This window comes from Theropithecus gelada, chromosome 3 (genome assembly GCF_003255815.1).
Source record: "Theropithecus gelada isolate Dixy chromosome 3, Tgel_1.0, whole genome shotgun sequence".
NCBI lineage: Eukaryota > Metazoa > Chordata > Mammalia > Primates > Cercopithecidae > Theropithecus > Theropithecus gelada.
The window spans coordinates 101979022-101999049 of NC_037670.1; the positions used below are offsets into that span (position 1 = coordinate 101979022).

A 20028-nucleotide genomic window follows, 5' to 3' on the forward strand; every position below is an offset into this window, starting at 1 on the left:
GAAAATATTCCTGACAGCCTTTTTATATTATAAAACAATCTATCAAAGAAAACAGAATCTTCCTCAATTGCCTAAATCATTTAAAATGCTAGTGAACTAAGCAACTGAGAACACAGAAGGAGAACATAATTCAGATTGGAAAATGAGTAGACAATGTGGTCTAGAAGGCTGTCCCAGTCATAACTCACAACATTGTATGTGATTTTGCAGAGGAGCCAGAGAGTACCTAATTTTCAACTCAGTTTCCCAGTGATATTTTCTTAAAGCAAAATAAGCAACAGGAAATTAGCCTGTACCTGTTTCTGTATATGGAATCTCACACAAGGTGAAATTTAATTTAGAAAAATTCCTTGTAATAAATCACATTTAAAAACAAATCAAAACAAAAAAATCAAAAAACAAGCTTCAACTAACCACAACAGCCAACTAGACATTAGATAATGTAACTGGACACCTTCTACTAAATCATACGCATATAGAAAAACAACACAGCTGTAGCCAATTAAGTAATTTCCTTACTTTAGTTCCACATTCAGAAAATAAAAACCCACTGCTCACACTATTAAAGTGGACATCTCTGAGCCTTTTCTAGTTGTAAGTACTGCCCAATAAATATATCTGTTAATTTACTGGGCAACTTGAGAAAAATCTGTCTCAAATAACCTCTGTTAAATTTACAAGCATACATCAGAGATAATGCAAGTTCAGCTCCAAACCACTTCAATAAAGTATCACAATAAAATAAATCACAAAAATTTTTTAGTTTCTCCACGCATTTTCAGGTTAAGTTTACACTACCTGTAGTCCATTATATGTATAATAACATTATGTATTTCTAAAATGTATATACATTAATTTAAAAATACTTTATTGCTAAAAAATGCTAATGATCACTTGAGCCTTCAGCAAGTCATAATCTTTTTACTGGTGAAAGATGCTGCTTTGATGTGGATGGCCACTGACTGATGGGGTGGTTGCTGAAAGTTGGAGTGGCTGTGGCAATTTCTCTTTTCTTTTTTTTTTTTTTTTTTAAGATGGAGTCTCGCTCTGTCACCCAGGCTGGAGTATGCAGTGGCGTAATCTCGGCTCACTGCAACCTCCGCCTCCTGGGTTCAAGTGATTCTCCTGCCTCAGCCTCCTGAGTAGCTGGGGTTACAGGCACGTGCCACCACGCTCAGCTAATTTTTGTATTTTTAGTAGATACAGGGTTTGCCATGTGGCCAGGCTGGTCTCGAACTCCTCACCTCAGGTGACCCACCCAACTCGGCCTCCCAAATTGTCGGGATTACAGGCGTGAGCCACCACACATGGCCTGGCAATTTCTTAAAATAAAACAATGAAGTTTGCTGCATAGATTCATTCTTCCTTTTATGAAAGATGTCTCTGTGGCATGTGATGCTGTTTGACGGCATTTTACCCATGGTAGAACTTTCTTCAAAATTGGAGTCAATCCTCTCAAATCCTCTTGCTGCTTAATCAATCAAGTTTATGTAATATCCTAAGTCCTTTGTCGTAATTTTAACAACGTTCACAGCATCTTAACCAGGAGTAGATTCCAACTCAAGAAACCACTTTCTTCACTCATCCATGAGAAGTAACTCCTCATCTGTTCAAATTTTATCATGAGATCTCAGCAATTCAGTCACCTCTGGCTACACTTCTAATTCTACTTCTCTTGCTATTTCTGCCACATCAGCAGTGACTTCCTCCACTGAAGTTTTCAACCCCCTCAAAGTTATCTATAAAGGCTGCAATCAACTTCTTCCAAACTCCTGTTAATATGGATATTTTGACCTCCTCCCATGAATCATAAATATTCTTAATGACATCTAGAAAAGTGACTCCTTTCTAGGTTTTCAATTTACTTTGCCTAGATCCATTGGAGGAATCACTATGTATGGAAGCTATAGCCTTATGAAATATATTTCTTAAATAATAAGACTTCAAAGTCAAAATGACTCCTTGATCCGTGGGCTTCAGAATGGCTGTTGTGACAGCAGGCAGGAAAACACATTAATCTCCTTGTACTTCATCAGAGCTCTAATGAGCAGTAATCTTTTGAAAGGAAGCTTTTTTCTGAGCAGTAAGTCCCAACAAGGGGTTTAAAATATCCAGTAAACCATGCTGTACACAGATGTGCTGTGTACGGGCTTTGTTGTTCCATTTACAAAGCATAGGCAGAACAGACTTATCATAATTCTTAAGGGCTCTAGGATTTTCACAATAGTACAGGAGCGCTGGCTTCAACTTAAAGTCACCAGCTCTGTTAAGTCTCTAAACAAGAGAGACAGCCTGCCTTTAGAAGCCAGATAGTGACTTCTCCTCTCTAGCTATGGGAAGTCCTAGATGGCATCTTCTTCCAATAGAAGACTGTTTCACCTACATTGAAAATCTTTGTTGAATGTATGAGTCTTCATCATTTGTCTTAGCTAAATCTTCTGAATAACTTGCTGCAGCTTCTCCATCAGTACCTGCTGCATCTTCTTCACGTCTTATATTACGGAGATAGCTTCTTTCCTTAAACCTCATGAACCAACCTCTGCTACCTTCCAACTTTTCTTCTGCAGCTTCCTCACCTCTCTCAGCCTTCACAATATTGAACAGTTAGGGTCATGCTCTGGATAAGGTTTTGGCCTAAGGGAATGTTGTGGCTGCTATGATCTATCCAGACTATTAAAATTTTCTCCATTATCAGCAATACAGCTGTTTCACTTTCTTATCATTCATGTGTTTGCTGGAGTAGCACTTTTAATTTCCTTCAGGAACTTTTCCTTTGCACTGACATATTGGCTATTTGGCAGAAGAGGCCCAGCTTTTGGCCTACCTAGGCTTTCGACATGCCTTCCTCACTAAGCTTAATCATTTCTAGCTTTTAATTTAAAGTGACAGATGTATGACTCTTCCTTTCACTTGAAAACTTAGAGGCCAATGTAGAATTACTAATTGGCAAAATTGCTTTTTCTTTTTTTTTGAGAGGGAGTCTCACTCTGTCACCCAGGCTGGAGTGCCATGACGCAATCTCAGCTCACTGCAACCTCTGCCTCCTGGGTTCAAGCGATTCTCCTGCCTCAACCTCCTGAGTGGCTAGGATTACAGGCACAGGCCACCACGCCCAGCTAATTTTTGTATTTTTAGTAGAGACAAGGTTTCACCATGTTGGCCAGGCTGGTCTCGAACTTCTAACCTCAAGTATTATCTGCCCACCTTGGCCTCCCAAAGTGCTGGGATAACAGGCCTGAGCCACCGCACCCAGCCCTAATAGGCCAAATTTCAGTATCACTGTGTCTCAGCGAAACAGAGAGGCCCCAAGTCAGGGAGAAAGATAGGGGAACACCAGGTTGGTGAAGCAGTCAGAACACACATAACATATATCAATTAAGTTCACCATCTATGTTAACAGCATATATCAATTAAGTTCACCATCTATGTTAATGGCATGTTAACAGCACCCCAAAACAATCACAATAACAGCATCAAAGATCATTTCTAATATTCTTTTTCATAATTTTGACAAATTCCACTTCAAAAGTAAAGTCAGAAATTAGGCTTATATTTGATCCAACTAATTGTAAATAAGGTTTTGGTCTATGTATTAGGCATTGTGAACAGTGCCAGGGAAATGGTAGTAGTATCAATTATCATTTTGCCTCCTATGTTATTCTAAATTGAGAATGTATAGAATGTATACATTATTGGCTTTCTGGGAAAACTACTCAATAATAAATGATTCAGTGCTAAATAGGATGATTCCTAGTAAGCATTTCTGCAGTCAACATAACACAAATAAAAAGTCATGTAAACTAACAAGTAAAACCTTTCTCTTTCAAGCTATCAAAAATACTTTATGTCTCACCTTGGCACCATATTTGGAATAGTTCATTTCCGTTAGTGTTACTGGTCGTAATTTGTCAATATCTCCAAAGGCTACGCCAGGAACATACAGGGCACAAACAATATGAACCCATCTAAGGAAAGAAGATATGATTTTGCTATCAAATCTTTTAATAAAATTCCCACACACAAAACAAACATATAAAACACCTGCCATCTCAAAATACTACCAAGAGAATTCTGTAATCAAATGTCCCCCAATCTCAGGCACATCATTAAAAAATATGAAACACCTACAGAATAACAGTTACAAAAAAAGGGAGTGAAATTACTTTTCCAGCAGCTTAGACAAAACTGAGAGCTAACAACTATAATTGCCTTTCACTTAAAATTCACTCACTGCACTTTGTACTCATCTATTCTTAAATATTTGCATAAAACTACTATTCAAATGAAACAAAACATTTTCATATGCAAGGAAAGGTAGTCACATTCATTATTTTAAGCCCTTTGAGAATTAAGAATACTAATTTAATAACTGTGAAGTTACTCTGCAGTAATTAAGTAAAATTTCTCTTTCTTGTTACTCTTTTCCAAAAGCTGCTGGGGTAATAATATTTAAGGACATATTTTACAATTTTTGTATACAGTTTAACTTCCTTTCCAGGTTAAAACTGCTAGGAAAAGGTACAGAATAAGCAATTCACATTTTCATTCATCTTATCTGTTTACCATACAACCTATATACTAAAATTTAAATGCCCCAAATATAAATATTTGTTAAAAGTTTGAATAATGCCATAAGACTAAACAAAGAATGCTCAGAGTTTCAGTACACTGGAAAAAATTGCAGTTGTTTCTAATTTCATTTTTAAAAAACTGCTCTGAACCATTTTTAATATATTAGGCACTCTTTCTGCTTGCTTAAAACAAAACAAACAGTGGGATCACTGACTTTGAAATTTAAATAGTAGATCTCATCACTTTTGTAAGAAAGAGGGTCACAGGAACAAATCTCTATTAACCCTGTGAATATATTAACAACAAATTCTGCTTTATCACAACTTAAGAGGCTATGCATGCTACATGGTTCTGGTTTTTGTGGTGCATTATGAGTTTTAAAGGACTAAGATCAAAAATTATTCTCTAGAGGCACTGGGAAAAACAGTTCCAAATCTTTTTAAAAATTATCTTTTTTATTGGGGAAAAAAATCCAAGGTTTTGAGATTTTCTTGATAGAATATTTTAATCCAACCTCCCAAATGCATCCTGTGGAGTTCAATATAAAGATACACATCTTCAACAAGCAGCTGTTTTCTCAATTTAATTTGTTCAGTTTTTTCATGCTCCACTGATGGATTAAATGTCGCTATACTCTGTAGAAGTTTATCTTTGATAAACCTAACAGCTGGCTGCTTGCTTCATACTGACCTTCTTAAAATGTAGTACACAAGTACTACAGATTTAAACTGCCACTTCAATGTGACTGGCACACAAGTATATCATTTCTCCCAACCACTCGTGAGGATACCAACTTGAGTCCTCATTAAAATACCTATCAAAGTCAATGAAAATCATGGCCGAGACAAGTATGGTCCCTTTTAATACCAGCTGTAAATAGTTTCTTGTTCATTTGTTTGGATGCACATAATTTATAACTTTGTAATTAAGACAAATCTGCAAATCAAAAAAAAAATCTTCCTTGTTACTTTACCATTAATTTTGCTTGGAGCTATTATGACAGATGTTGACTGGGGAAAGGAACAGGAAATAAGCATCACATAAAACCACCAAAAAATAAGAGTTGGAACTGTCATCCTAGCACAAACTATTAACAGATTATTTTAAACTCATATATTTTAATAAAGCAGACTAAGTAGAATGATACTTCTCAAAAGACTCATTTAAGAATGAAAACTATATTAATCAATAAAATTGGAATTTAAAGTACTCTGTATCAGTAATGTCTTTACAGCACGTAAAACAAATTCACGTCAAGTATGTTATTTTCATTCCTTCATCCAGTAATCAATTGTAAGTGTCTACTAGGTACAGAGCACCATAAAGGTAGTTTGGAAATTATAAAGATGTATGTGAAGTGCTTACAGCAGAGTGTGGCTCACTGTCTTCACTCAAGAAATGTTAAGTACAAGGAAAAAAAAGCCTAAAAGCTTCTGTTGAGTGGGAGGTTGTTCATTTACATATGAAGAACTGGTTTCAGAAAGATTAACTGATTTTCAAATATAACAAGGCTAGCAAGGGACAGAACTAAGACTTACTAAGTCTAGAATTTTAAAGGAAAAAAAAGAAAGAAGTGGTAGGGCACAGTGGCTCATGCCTGTAATCCCAGCACTTTGAGAGGCAGAGGTAGCAGGATCACTTAAGCTCAGGAGTTTGAGACCAGCCTGGGCAACATGGTGAAACTCCATTGCTACAAAAAATACAAAATTTAGCCAGGTGTCGTGGCATGCCCCTGTAGTCCCAGCTACTTGGGAGGCTGAAGTAGGATGATTTCTTGAGCCTAGGAGGCAGGAATTCACAATGAGCCGAGATCATGCCACTGCACTCCAGTCAGGTTGACGAAGCCAGACCTTCTCTCAAGAAAAAAAGAAAAAAATGGCCAGGTACAGTAATCCTAACACTTTGGGAGGCTGAGGTGGGAAGACTACTTGAGCCCAGGAGTTCAAGACCAGCCTGGGCAACAGGATGAAACCTCATCTCTACAGAAAAATACAAACATTAGCCAGGTGTGGTGGCGCTACCTATAACCTGAGCTACTCGGGAGGCTTCAGTGGGAGGATCACTTGAGCCTAGGAAGGAGAGGTTGCAGTGAGCCAACATCATGCCACTGCACTTCAGCCTAGGCAACAGAGCCAGACCCCGTCTGAAGGGTTAAAAAAAAAGAAAGAACTGAGACATAAATATTTCAATGCTGCCTTTTATTGCAACATAAAGCTTAGTTTTAAAAATTAAGGAATTTAGTTCAGAGCCATATTTTATTTCACAATAGCTAGGAGGACATCCAACAAAGGACATAAAGAAGAAGAGTGCAACAAATGATAATGGAAACACAACATACCAAAACCTATGGGATACAGCAAAAGCCCTACTAAGAGGGAAGTTTATAGCTATAAGTGCCTACATCAAAAGAGAAAAAACTTCAAATAAACAATCCAATGATGCATCTTAAAGAACTAGGAAAGCAAGAGCAAACCAAACCCAAAATTAGTGGAAGAATTAATAAAGATCAGACCAGAAATAAATAAAATTGAAATGAAAAAAATATATACAAAAGATCAATGAAACAAAATGTTGGTATTTTGAAAAGGTAAACAAAACTAACAAACCCTTAGCCAGGCTAAGGAAAAAAGGGTGAAGATACAAATAAATAAAATTGGAAATAAAAAAGGAGACATTATAACTGATATTGCAGAAATTCAAAGGATCATTAGCAGCTGCTATGAGCAACTATATGTCAATAAATTAGAAAATCTAGAAGAAATGAATAAATTCCTAGACACATACAACCTACAAAGATTGAACCATGAAGAAATCCAAAGCCTGCACAGACCAATAACAAGTAATGAGATTGAAGCCGTAATAAAGTCTCCCAGTAAAGAAAAGCCTGGGACTGCTTGACCTGATGGCTTCGCTGCTGAATTTTACCAAACACTTAAAGAACAATACCAATCTTACTCAAACTATTCCAAAAAGCAGAGGAAGAGGGAATATTTCCAAACTCATTCTACAAGGCCAATGTTACTCTGATACCAAAACCAGCCAAAGGCACATCAAAAAAAGAAAACTACAGGCCAGTATCTCTGATGAACACTGATGCAAAAATCCTCAACAAAATACCAGCAAACTGAATTTAACAATACATTAGAAAGATCATTATGACCAAGTAAGATTTATCCCTGGGATGCAAGGATGGTTTAACATAAGCAAATCAATCAACATGATACATCACATCAACAGAATAAAGGATAAAAACCATACGATCATTTCAACTGATGCTGAAAAAGCATTTAATAAAATTCAACATCGCTTCATCATAAAAACTCCCCAAAACCAGGGGACAGAAAGACATACCTCAACATAATAAAAGTCATATATGACAGACCCACAGCTAGTATCATACTGAATGGGAAAAACTGTAAGCTTTTCCTCTAAGATCTGGAAAACGACAAGTATACCCACTGTCACCACTGTTATTCAACATAGTACTGGAAGCCCTAGCTTCCAGCAATCAGACAACAGAAAGATATAAAGGGCATCCAAATTAGAAAGAAAGAAGTCAAATTATTCTTGTTTGCAGATAATATAATGCCATATTTGGAAAAACCTAAAGACTCCATCAGAAAACTATTAGAACCGATAAATTCAGTAAAGTTGCAGAAGACAAAAGCAACATACAAAAATCAGGAGCATGTCTACATGACAACAGTGAATAATCTGAAAAAGAAATTTTAAAAGTAATGGCATTTATAATAGCCACACATAAGATTAAATATCTCGGAATTAACTTAAACAAAGAAGTAAAAGATCTCTATAATAACAACTATAAAACACTGATGAAACAAATTGAAGACGACACCAAAAAATGGAAAACCATTCCATGTTCATGAACTGGAAGAATCAATATTGTTAAAATGCCCATACTAGCCAAAGCAATGTACAGATTCAATGCAATCCCTATCAAAATACCAATGACATCCTTCACAGAAATAGAAAAAACAATCCTAAAATGTATATAGAACCACAAAACACCCAGAATAGCCAAAGCTGTCCTAAGCAAAAAAGAATCATACTACCTGACTTCAAATTATACCACAGACCTATAGTAACCAAAACAGCATGGTATTGTCATAAAACAGATACACAGAACAATGGAAGAGAATAGAGAATTCTGAAACAAATCCACACACCTAAATGGACTTAATTCAACAAAGGTGCCAGGAACATATATATGGGAAAAGAGCTTCTTCAATAAATGGTCCTAAAAAACTAGATATCCATATGCAGAAGAAGGAAACTAGACCCCATCTCTTGCCATATACAAAAATCAAATCAAAACGGATTAAAGACTTAAATCTAAGACCTCAAACTATGAAAATACTACAAGAAAACGTTGGAGAAAATGTCCAGGACACTGCTCTGGGCAAAATTTCTTGAGCTAAACTCCACAAGCACAAGCAACCAAAGCAAAAATAGACAAAAGATATCATACCAGGTTTTAAAAAAAGCAGGATCACAAGTTGGACAAATGATACAATCATCAAACTGAAGAGACAACCCAAAAAATGGGAGAAAATATTTGCAAATTGCCCAACTAACAAGGTATAAATTACCAGAATATACAAGGAGTTCAAGTAACTCTACAGGAAAAAAAATCTAATAATCTGATTAAAAATAGACTAAAGATTTGAATAGACATTTCTCAAAAGAAGACACACAAAAGGAAGTTCATATGCTAAAACAGGTATATGAAAAAGGACTCAAAATCCTTGATCGTCAGAGAAATGCAAATCAAAACTACCATGAAATATCATCCCACCCCAGTTTAAATAGCTTATATCCAAAAGACAGGCAATAACAAACGTTGGCAAGGATGTGAAGAAAAGGGAACCCTTGTACGCTGCTGCACAAAATGTAAATTAAATGATGAAGAAAACTTCGGAGGTTCCTAAGAATTGAGCTGCCATATAATCCAGCAATCACACTGTTGGGTATACATTCAAAAGAAAGGAAATCTGTATATTAAAGAGATATCTGCACTCCTGTATTTGTCGCAGCACTGTTTACAATAGCTAAGATTTGGAAGCAACCTAAGTTTCCATTAACAGATTGAAATCGGATAAAGAAAATGTGGTACACAATACACAATGGAGTACTACTCAGCCATAAAAAAGAATGAGAGCCAGTCATTTACAACAACTTGGGTGGAACTAGAGATCCTTATGTTAGGTAAAATAAGCCAGGCATAGCGAGACAAACATCACATGTTCTCACTTATTTGTGGGATCTAAAAATCAAACAGCTGAACTCATGGATACAGGAGAAGGATGGTTACTAGAGGTTGGGAAGGATAGTGCAGGGAAAGGGTAAAATGGTGGGGGGAGGTGGCAGATGGTTAATGAGCAGAAAAAGTGGAAGGAATAAGACCTACTGTTAGATAGTACAACAGGGTGACTACAGACAAGAAAAACTAAATTGCACACTTAAAAATAACTTAAAGAGTGTAACTGGATTGTTTGTAACTCAAAAGATAAGTGTTTGAGAAATGGATACCCCATTCTCCATGATGTGCTTATTTCACATTGCATGCCTGTGTCAAAACATCTCAGGTACCCCATGAATATATATATCTACTGTGTACCCACAAATAGTAAAACTATAAATAAAAAATTAAAAAGGAGAGCATGCCTAAAAATTTCCCACAGTCAGGTTTATAAGTCTTACTCTCCATAAGATACAAAATAAAAATTTAACGACAAGAAAGTATTGGTTTTCTTACATTAAATCACATCATTTTCTATGTAGAACTTGTAGCTCCCATCAAGAATAGAAGGAAAAAAGTCTAATTAATCCCATGTGATAGTGAACTTCAAAACCTTTTTTATTCTTTAGACACAATATTCATTCTTTTTCCCTGTTTTCCATTTGAAGCTCATATACTAAAAGGCTTGTCGAATTTTCTTGGCTTTTCATACCTTGAATCAAACTAGTATTACATCCTTGGAAATATTATGAAGGCCTATAATTTCCAGTACAGCCTACAGGTGAGTGTAGACATTAGCGCAAGTAAAGTGTTCAAATAGTATATAAAAGAATTTCTGCCATGTTGCACCATCACAGGAGATGTCTACTTATGTAACGTCCACAGTATCCAAAAAAAATCCCTCAGTAAACCTAAATGGTAGAGGCCTCAGTTTTCTTAATTCAGAAACAACTTTACCTGTTGTTTTGTCTATTATGATAGCATGAAGTAACCACTACTTGACAGTGCCCTAACAGAACTTTTAAATTATTAACAAGAAAAAGAGTAAAATAAATTCTCTTCCCTAAAAGGAAGTTGTCTTTCCAAAACTGCCTTACTTATTCATCACAATTTATCACCAAAAATTTCAATTCTCAGGACTGGAAGAGTTATCAAAAAAAAAAAATCTATGCATAAGCTAATACTCCATGATTACCTAAAATAAGTAGAGCAATAATAGTAATAAGAAAGAACTAGTAGTAGCAGTAACGGCAGTAGTAAGAGTAAGGAGACATTTACTAACCACTTATGTTACAGAAACTGCTAATTGTTTCTCATGGATCATCTCATTTAGTCCTCTCAACACTACTAAGGAAACCGAGGCATAAAAAGGTTATTATCACTTGCCTAAAATTATACCTAGTAAGGAAAAAAAAAAAAAAAAAAGACCAGAATCCAAAAATAGAGTCCAACTTGAAAGTGCACACTTAATGCTTACCGAACTCCCTAATACTAGGCCACTGTCAGGCCAAACTTAAAGTAATGCCTATGCCTATGATATAGACCACAGATTCATGTCAATACATCAAATCATTTGTTATATACTTTATTTTTGGATAGACGATAAGGAAGGAGAGGTAACATTCTTTAGTCATTTGTCTTGAACATCAACACATGGGGTTCTCCAGGATCCAATGGTACACTCTATGCTATCCCAGCAATCTTGTATGGCAACATTTCTCAAGGATCGGTTCACCAATTGAGGCAAAAATGATAAAAATAAGAAAAAATTTGTTTTACTTCACTAAAGTAAAATTTATTAAATTTAAAAGCCTATCTTTTATTTTAGGACATAATGTACCCTAGTTTTTTTATGTTAAAGTATGGGAAATCATGGTGATAATTTATATAGGTTGCTTTGCTGTTATTCTTGTTTTTAATATAAAGCATGTTTAATAAAATAGTAAAATATCCTTATGTGACAAAATAAAAATTTAAGTACCCCCCCCCCTTATACTGGAGAGGAAGAGGCAGAGCGTGATCTCCACAAAACAGAAAAGGTTGAAAATTACTCTTAATTTTAGTTACCAACCCTAGATGGTAGTCTCCTGTTAAAAAAAAAAAAAAAAAACACACACAGGAAAGATGACACCACCATTATGATGACAAGTGCTCAAATGTGTTAAAACACGAGTGTGAATGTAGTAAAAAGAACACAGGTCTTTGTGCCACTTATTGATTTATTTGCCTCTCATGCATGCTTCAATACCTACTCTGCAATAATGGACCAAAATTCTTCAGCATTTCTTCTTAGAGTGAGCATGACACTAAGCTCAATGGTAGAGGGAGCTATAAACTCAATGGCAGGAGGTCTTGTAGGAGAGAGGGGCTTTTCATCTGGGATGGGTGGAGTACATCCTCCTGTGCTCTGCCCCAGCCATATACACAGTCCCTCAGTGACCTCACAGCCCTGGCCCAACCTGAAGATCATTTTTCCATGGCCCTCTCAACATAGATAGCATACTCTTCAGGTTTCAAACCAGTGCCCCAGTTCTCCCTGCAGACTGTACCCAGCCACCTACTTGCCATGAACTGAAGACAAAATTTGGCCTAGGCTATAACCAGCATAATTCTCTCCATCCATTAGGGTTTAACTATAATTTCTCCAACAAAGCCTGAACCCCAACCTAGAGTAGGAGGTCATCATTCCAATTTTGTCATTCCTTGGATAATCTCCCTCAGCCCCAGAGCATCCTTTAGAGTTTTTTTATACCTTAGTGACTCTTTTATCATAGTTTAATAATTCTTTATACTAAACTTCTCCTTTTTAAATCACTGTATTAAGTTCTATCTACTGATATAAAGTTATACACATCTAGGTTCAAAACTGACCATTCACCAGTTTGAATATACTTAGGTAACTTATTAGTCTTGAACTAATAAGTTATTTAAATAATCTGAGCCCTGGGTACTAAACCTATCAAATGAGAAACTTTACCATCTGCCTCATCATAGGGTCAATTATTAAGATTAAATAAGATTATGGATGTAAAGGCAGATGCAGGTACTCAATAAATGGTCTTTCCTCTCACCCTTCTCCATCTATATCCCACTGGTCATTTACTCTATGCCAAGAACATACAAAGAAGCAATCAAATGAAAGTGTGTAACCTGGATAATCATAAACAGAAAAACAGGGAAGTCAAAGGCAGACACATTATAAAGCAAACATATGAATCAACATAATTAGGACATTAACCTTCCAGCATCTGTCTCCTTGAAAATTCCATCCTGATTAGGGCACAGTTCACAGCTAGGAGAAACACCACATTTACAGGCATCACAAAACCAAGGTTCAGTGGAGTTTTCAGAAGCTGAACTCATAATAGAGTCACTTTCTCCATCAACTCCGTAACAACCTAAAAAAAGAAAAACACTATGATTAAATAGGGTTTATTTTGTTAAAGTCACATACAATCACAAAAGAAAAATAGCAAAGGGAAGAGATGAGGAAAAAGATATGAAATACCAGTGATTTATAAGAAATGTATTAAAATACAGAAATAAACTCATTTTATATACTTTTTCACGTAATGTAGTAACACAATGAAATAAATGACATTTTAAAAAATAGTTTTGGTCCTACTATAAAAGCATTAAAGGTGGGAAAACAATAAATTTTTAATTTAAAAAATATTTAAAAATAGGCTGGGAGCAGTAGCTCATGCCTGTATTCCCAGCACTTTGGGAGGCCAAGGTGGGCAGATTACCTGAGGTCAGGAGTTCTAGAAAAGCCTGGCCAACATGGTGAAACCTCATCTCTACTAAAAACACAAAAATTATCCAGGCGTGGTGACAGGCATCTGGAATCCCAGCTACTCGAGAAGCTGAGGCAGGAGAATAGCTTGAACCCAGGAGGCAGAAGTTGCAGTGAGCCAAGATTGCGCCACTGCACTCCAGCCTGGGTGCCAACAGCAAAATTCCATCTCATAAAAAATAAAAATATAAAACATAAAAATATAAGTTGTCATTAAAGAATTTAGATTAGTTAATTATTGGTTGGTAAATACTTATTGAGGTCCCTTTGTACCAGGTACTAAAATATGTATATAAAAGACCAAACTCATGCAAAACAAACATACAAACAAAAAAGTCTTTGATCTAATTTTGGAGGTGGCAGATTGTAATATAAACAGGTGTAATACAATTGTAAAAGCAAAGTTACACACCTAAAACTATAGAACAGTTTGAAAAGTTCAGAGTAATAACGTTAGACAGACTGAGTTCCACGCACAACTGAGCCAATCTCTAACTATATGATGTATTTAATCTGTTTAAAAATTTTAAATTATTCTGTCTTCTGTGAAAATTTGTCTATAACTGAAATGGATGAAAACAGTATGTCATTCTCTTTTTTTCTCTTATCACTCACAAAACTAAATATTCTGAGAGAAGTTCATCATATTACTTAGGCAGCTAAGGTAATAAAAATCCTTAAAGATTCTCATGAACACTCCCAACCAACAAGATAACCTGGCAATGTTCTTTACATTTTAGAGTAGGACATGTCATACTTCAATTCAACTGCCCTCCAATAATCAAAAGCAAAGTTTCCTTATATACATCTCTGGAATTACAAGTTACAGTTGACAATGGAACAACACAGGTTTGAACTGGTCAGATGCACTTATACGTGGATTTCTTTCAACACAATACGGAGTGAAAATACACTTGTGGGATACAAAACTCACACATACAAAGCATCAACTTTTCATAAACCCAAGTTCCCCAAGTCCAACTGTGGGACTTGAATATGGGCTAATTTTGGTATCTGCAGGGGTCCTGGAACCAATCCCCCAGTTATACTGAGGGGTGACTGTATATTTAAAGTTACTATTTAGGCTTCCAAATCTGCCTAAAATTTTTATAAAGTCAAAGTATTTTCCTTGATTCTGAGTTTAAAAGAGTAGATTATTTATCAAAGCTGCAATAAGAAATTCAGGCAGGACTTCATTGACAATATCTTGGTAAATCAGGTTTTGATCATTAAAATTCCTATAACTCAATTTTGTCTATGAACTCAGTATTGATGAGGCTGTCAGTACCTGAGAAACCAACAAAATCTGCTAGTAAGCAATGTCGCATCCATAATCATAAATAACTTTCTCAGCATCAAGATGCCTAGAAGTTTGTATTACTACCACCAAAATATAATAAACATGGAATCTGATAAATGGAAATTGAAAAGTTCTGAGACAGTATTTCATTCAGACTATTAAAAACCATGCTGAACTACTTACTGATAACCAACAATAAAGTACACTTCTCTACTGATGATAGTCATGACTCCCAAATAGATTTCTTCTTCCCAAATGTAATGGACACACACTAACTTCTCATTATCAAATTTCCCTTCCTCTAAAAAGGAACACACTGCCCTTATGTAAAACATCCTTCAAAGAAACAATTTAAAGCACATATAATAATGAATACATAGCAACTTAATTCTAGTCCTGATGTATCACCTGTAGGTTTGGGCATTTCTCCAGTCTCCTAAGACACATGTGTTACATCTCAAGATAGGTCATTTCTAAAGATGAAATAGCAACCATCCCAACATCCTTTTGACCAGGTTTATTCTAAGAGGGTAGGTCTTGGGGCCAAGTTCTAAGGGGCACCCAAAGTAACCCCCAACAAACTGATGACATTAAATAAGCCATGATGAGAAACACTTAACATGATAGTCTCCTAAAAGACTTTAGCCAACGTAAGATCATGTGATTATTTGAACTGGTAAACACTAACCAGACAACCAGGAGCCTAAATTGGAGAGTCACCTCTCACAGCCATTAAAGAAATTCAACTAAAATAAATAAATAACTACAGTATATAAATGAATGAATACTGAGTTAAACAAATCAGCCATGAGAAAGAAAAAGAGCCATATAAAATTAGTAAATAATTTTAAATTACCAACATTAATTAACTAGATTTCATTATATGTCAATGGTTACATATATTTCATTAAAATACGACTTACCTAATACATATCTAAATTAAAATAGCCTAATAGTAAGCAAAAAACTAAAAAGTTGGTTTGCAACTATGACTTACACAAGCTGCTTCAAGCAACTGTTTAATTGTTATCCTTTGCTATTCAAAGGTTTTATAACAGGGAATTTTAATAAAATCTGAAAGTCAGCCAAGCCTTGTAGTTCATGCCTGCCATCCCAACGCTTTGGGAGGCTGAGGCAGGATGATCGCTTGAGCCCAAGAGTTTGAGACCAGCCTGGGCAACATAGTGAGGCCCTGCCTCTACAAAAAACACAAAACAGAGTTTAGCCAAGCATGGTGGCACACACCATAGTCTCAGCTGCTAGACAGGCTGAGGTGGGAAAATCACTTTAGCCTGGGATGTGGAGGGTGCAGTGAACCAGCCTGGGCAACAGAGCAAAAATCTCGTCTCAAAAAAATATATATATTTTTTCAGATTATGCATGTGTGTGTATATATATTATACATAATATATGGATTTATTTCATATATACTATGTTAATAGTTATGCTAAATATAGTTAAAATTAATAGTTATAAATTAAACTATATAATTTCATTTAATATTTTAATATACTTTAATACATAACTATATATATCATATGTACACACACAATCTGAAAGTCATATAAAATGTCAAAGAAAATATTTAAAAGGAGTTAGACTGTAACACACAAGATAAGCAAAGGAATCGAAACTCATTAATTTCTTTAATGTCATTAAATTGTGGTTGGCAATCATCATCTTCATCACCTTGTCTAGATATGTATCATTTTAAATGCACTATCATAAAATTAAAAGGAAATACAATTTTCTTCTTGGGATCAGTTTTATTTCCAACAAAAGAGCAAAATGTTATATTCAAAGAAAAATCATAAAACGAAACAATCATCATCAATCTATTTTCTCAATGTGCTATGCAATACCACATGGGAAAAAATACATATTTTCTTTACAAAATAATGTTCCTTTGAAACAAATTCAAACTAGATAAAATCTGCATTCACAGAAGTAGGCAATTACCAAGAGAATAAAGCCCTTAAGGAGCTATCCAATTTATTAACTTCATTCAGCCAAATCAAGGTAAATCACAGCAGTTTACTTTTTTATAATAAAGAAAATTTTCAATTACATTTTTAAAGAATATTCCACACACATAGCAAACGTGCACATTTGCACAGAGTTTTAAATCTCCTACAAACAATCTCAGGAATGATTCTGAAATCCATTCCCAGGAAATTCTTCCTTTGTAATCTGGAAGACTAGTGTTGTGCAAGTTCAAAGAACAACTAGCAAGTGTGTACGTATTTTTTCTTCAGCTTCGCTGTCCCTGAAAAATGATCCATACTGTGTCATTATCTTTATAGAGTTCTTTACTTGCCACTTTTACTTGCCACTTATCCCATATTTCTCTGTCATACCTGTTGGGTTTACTGAGATCTAGACCAAAGTTCTAGCACTGTATATCTGCTCCAATTCATTTTAATTAGTGACTAAATACATTCTAAAATCTTTCTCTCTTCCATATAAAACATAAGTATGGGAAAAATATTTTCTTTTTCACATGGGTAAACAAAATAAACAATGTATAAACACTTAAAACTCATTTCATATGTGCTCAATGTGTTTCCAATGGGTAATATAGAAGACACATTTCTATGGCCATTAGGATCAATCTTTGACTAATATATGCTATGCACACAACTCATATTTAAGAAAAAAAATGTGTTTACAATTGTTTTGAGTTATATAAAGGTATGGATAATTCCAATCAGTGGAAATGTTCCTCATTCAGCTTTTCACAGAGGGGCCAGTGGACTTCCAGTCTTCCACCTTCTAGCTATGTAACTTTGAACAAACCAAATCTCTGAGGCTTAGTTACTTCATCTGCAGTATGTGTTTAATAATATTTATCCTAATTATATTTCAGTATATATAAAACAGGTATATAAAAGTTGTCATTTAAAAATTTAAAACACTTTTTCTGTACTTAATATATTAGACTTTTGACTATGAAATTCATCAATAAAAAAGATTTTTTTTTAATTTTTTTTTTTTTTTTTTTTTTTGAGATGGAATCTCACTCTGTCACCCAGGCTGGAGTGCAGTGGCATGATCTTGGCTCACTGCAAGCTCCGCCTCCAGGTTCACGCCATTCTCCTGCCTCAGCCTCCCAAGCAGCTGGAACCACAGGCACCCGCCACCATGCCCGGCTAATTTTTTTTGGATTTTTAGTAGAGGCAGGGTTTCACCATGTTAGCCAGGATGGTTTCGATATCCTGACCTCGTGATTCGCCCACCTTGGCCTCCCAAAGTGCTGGGATTACAGGTGTGAGCCACCGCACCCAGCCAAAAAAAGATTTTAAAATGAGTAATATTGTTTACGAGAAAGACAGTACCTACAACATGCATAATACTTGTCAGAAACATATCCTAAAGCAGTGACACCAGGGACTGGTTTCGTGAAAAACAATTTTTCCATGGATGGGACAAGGGGATTATTTTGGATGAAACTGTCCCACCTCAGATCATCAGGCATCACATTCTCATAAGAAGTATGAAACCTAGATCCCTCACATGTGCAGTTCACAATAGTGTTTGCGCTTCCATGAGAATCCAATGCTGCCACTGATCTGACAGGAGGTGCAGCTCAGGCAGTAATGCTCGCTCACCAGCCGCTCACCCCCTGCTGTGAGGCCCAGTTCCTAACAGGCCAAAGACCAGTACCACCTGGTTGGGGACCCCCGTCCTAAAGCATAAAAGAAGTAACGTACCAAATGGTTATAACTTGAACATATTCAACTATCCAGTAAACACTCCTAAGGATATCTTTTTGCATACACTAAAAAACAAAAATGGCCTTGGGCTAGGCTAACAGTAAACTGAAAAATAGGGGGAAACATCTCTTAGTAAGCCTTATCTCATTTAATGAATAGCAACTAAACCAGAGGGCAACTGCTGGTAAGTACACTACCTAACTTCTGTCATGTACTAACATATACCTGACATTTTCCTTCAGACACACTGCAATCAGGATATCAGGATAAGTGACATCATGGTCAGAGGTACCCTAATATTAGAAGATCTTCCCACAAAGATATTTATACTAAGTGAGACGCTGCAGCCCTCAAATTTCAAAAAGAAAAGAGATTTAGATGAAGCGAGCACTCTGAAAAGTAATTACAGTAAACAATTATAAATTCAATAAGCAAAATTTGGTGTACTACCTTTTAGCAAAATCTCAACTTAAAAATCTTTATGCAATTACTTGAGAATAAGCATATTTCTCAAAAAAAAAAAAAGAAGATAAAAGAAATGCAACAAAATACTATGGCTGTCTGGATATTAGGACAATTAGAAATGTTTTTCTTCTCTCTGTTCTATATTTTCCACATTTTATTTAATATTCATGTATTATGATAGGCGAACAGTTTTCTCTAAATAGAGTATTCATGAAGTTCATATTTAACCATGAGATGTTTTTTAAAAATTGCATGGCTGAATTACAATATGGAAGTCTGTCACTGTAAGCACGTGAATTTAGGAACAGAAGACTCTAGCAACACTAGCTGCTTATTACACTTTTAAAAATGTCCCTTTCTTTAGATTGAGTTTTAGATAAAAATTCATTTTGAAACTTAAAAGCTAGTCCCAAAAGAGTTAAGGGGAAAAAAAAATCTATACGTGTTAACCGTACAGAAAATTGTAAACAACAAAAAAAATCACAAAGTTAAAGGATACAGAACAGGATGGAAAACATAAAAAATATTTGCAAGGATGGAAAATGTTTGCAACACATAACAGACAACGAACATTAAAAAAATAATTCCAGTAAGTCAATGAGAAAAGAGACAAAGAGAATCTAACGACTAAGCTTGTCTTTTTTTTTTTTTTTTTTGAGGGGGTGTTTCTCTTTTTTTACCCAAGCTGGAGTGCATTGGCGCGATCTCGGCTCACTGCAACCTCCGCCTCCTGGGTTCAAGCGATTCTCCTGCCTCCGCCTCCCGAGTAGCTGGGATTACAGGCGCCCACCACCACGCCTGGCAAATTTTTTGTATTTTTAGTAGAGAAGGGAGTTTCACCACGTTAGCCAGGCTGGTCTCAAACTCCTGACCTCAGGTGATCCACATGCCTTGGCTTCCCAACGTGCTGGGATTACAGGCG

At 35.6% G+C, this 20028-nt stretch overlaps 1 protein-coding gene across 2 annotated transcripts in view; it reads right to left on the reverse strand.

The window, feature by feature from the left end:
- Positions 1-20028, reverse strand: part of PHF14 (PHD finger protein 14) — a 199113-nt gene that overhangs the window by 147074 nt on the left and 32011 nt on the right. For both annotated transcript variants that reach the window (XM_025380069.1, XM_025380071.1), the window contains exons 5-6: positions 13071-13230; positions 3854-3965 (exon numbers count right to left, since the gene is read on the reverse strand). In XM_025380069.1, coding sequence (XP_025235854.1) covers positions 3854-3965; positions 13071-13230 — 272 coding nt within the window. The remainder of the gene's footprint in view (positions 1-3853; positions 3966-13070; positions 13231-20028) is intronic.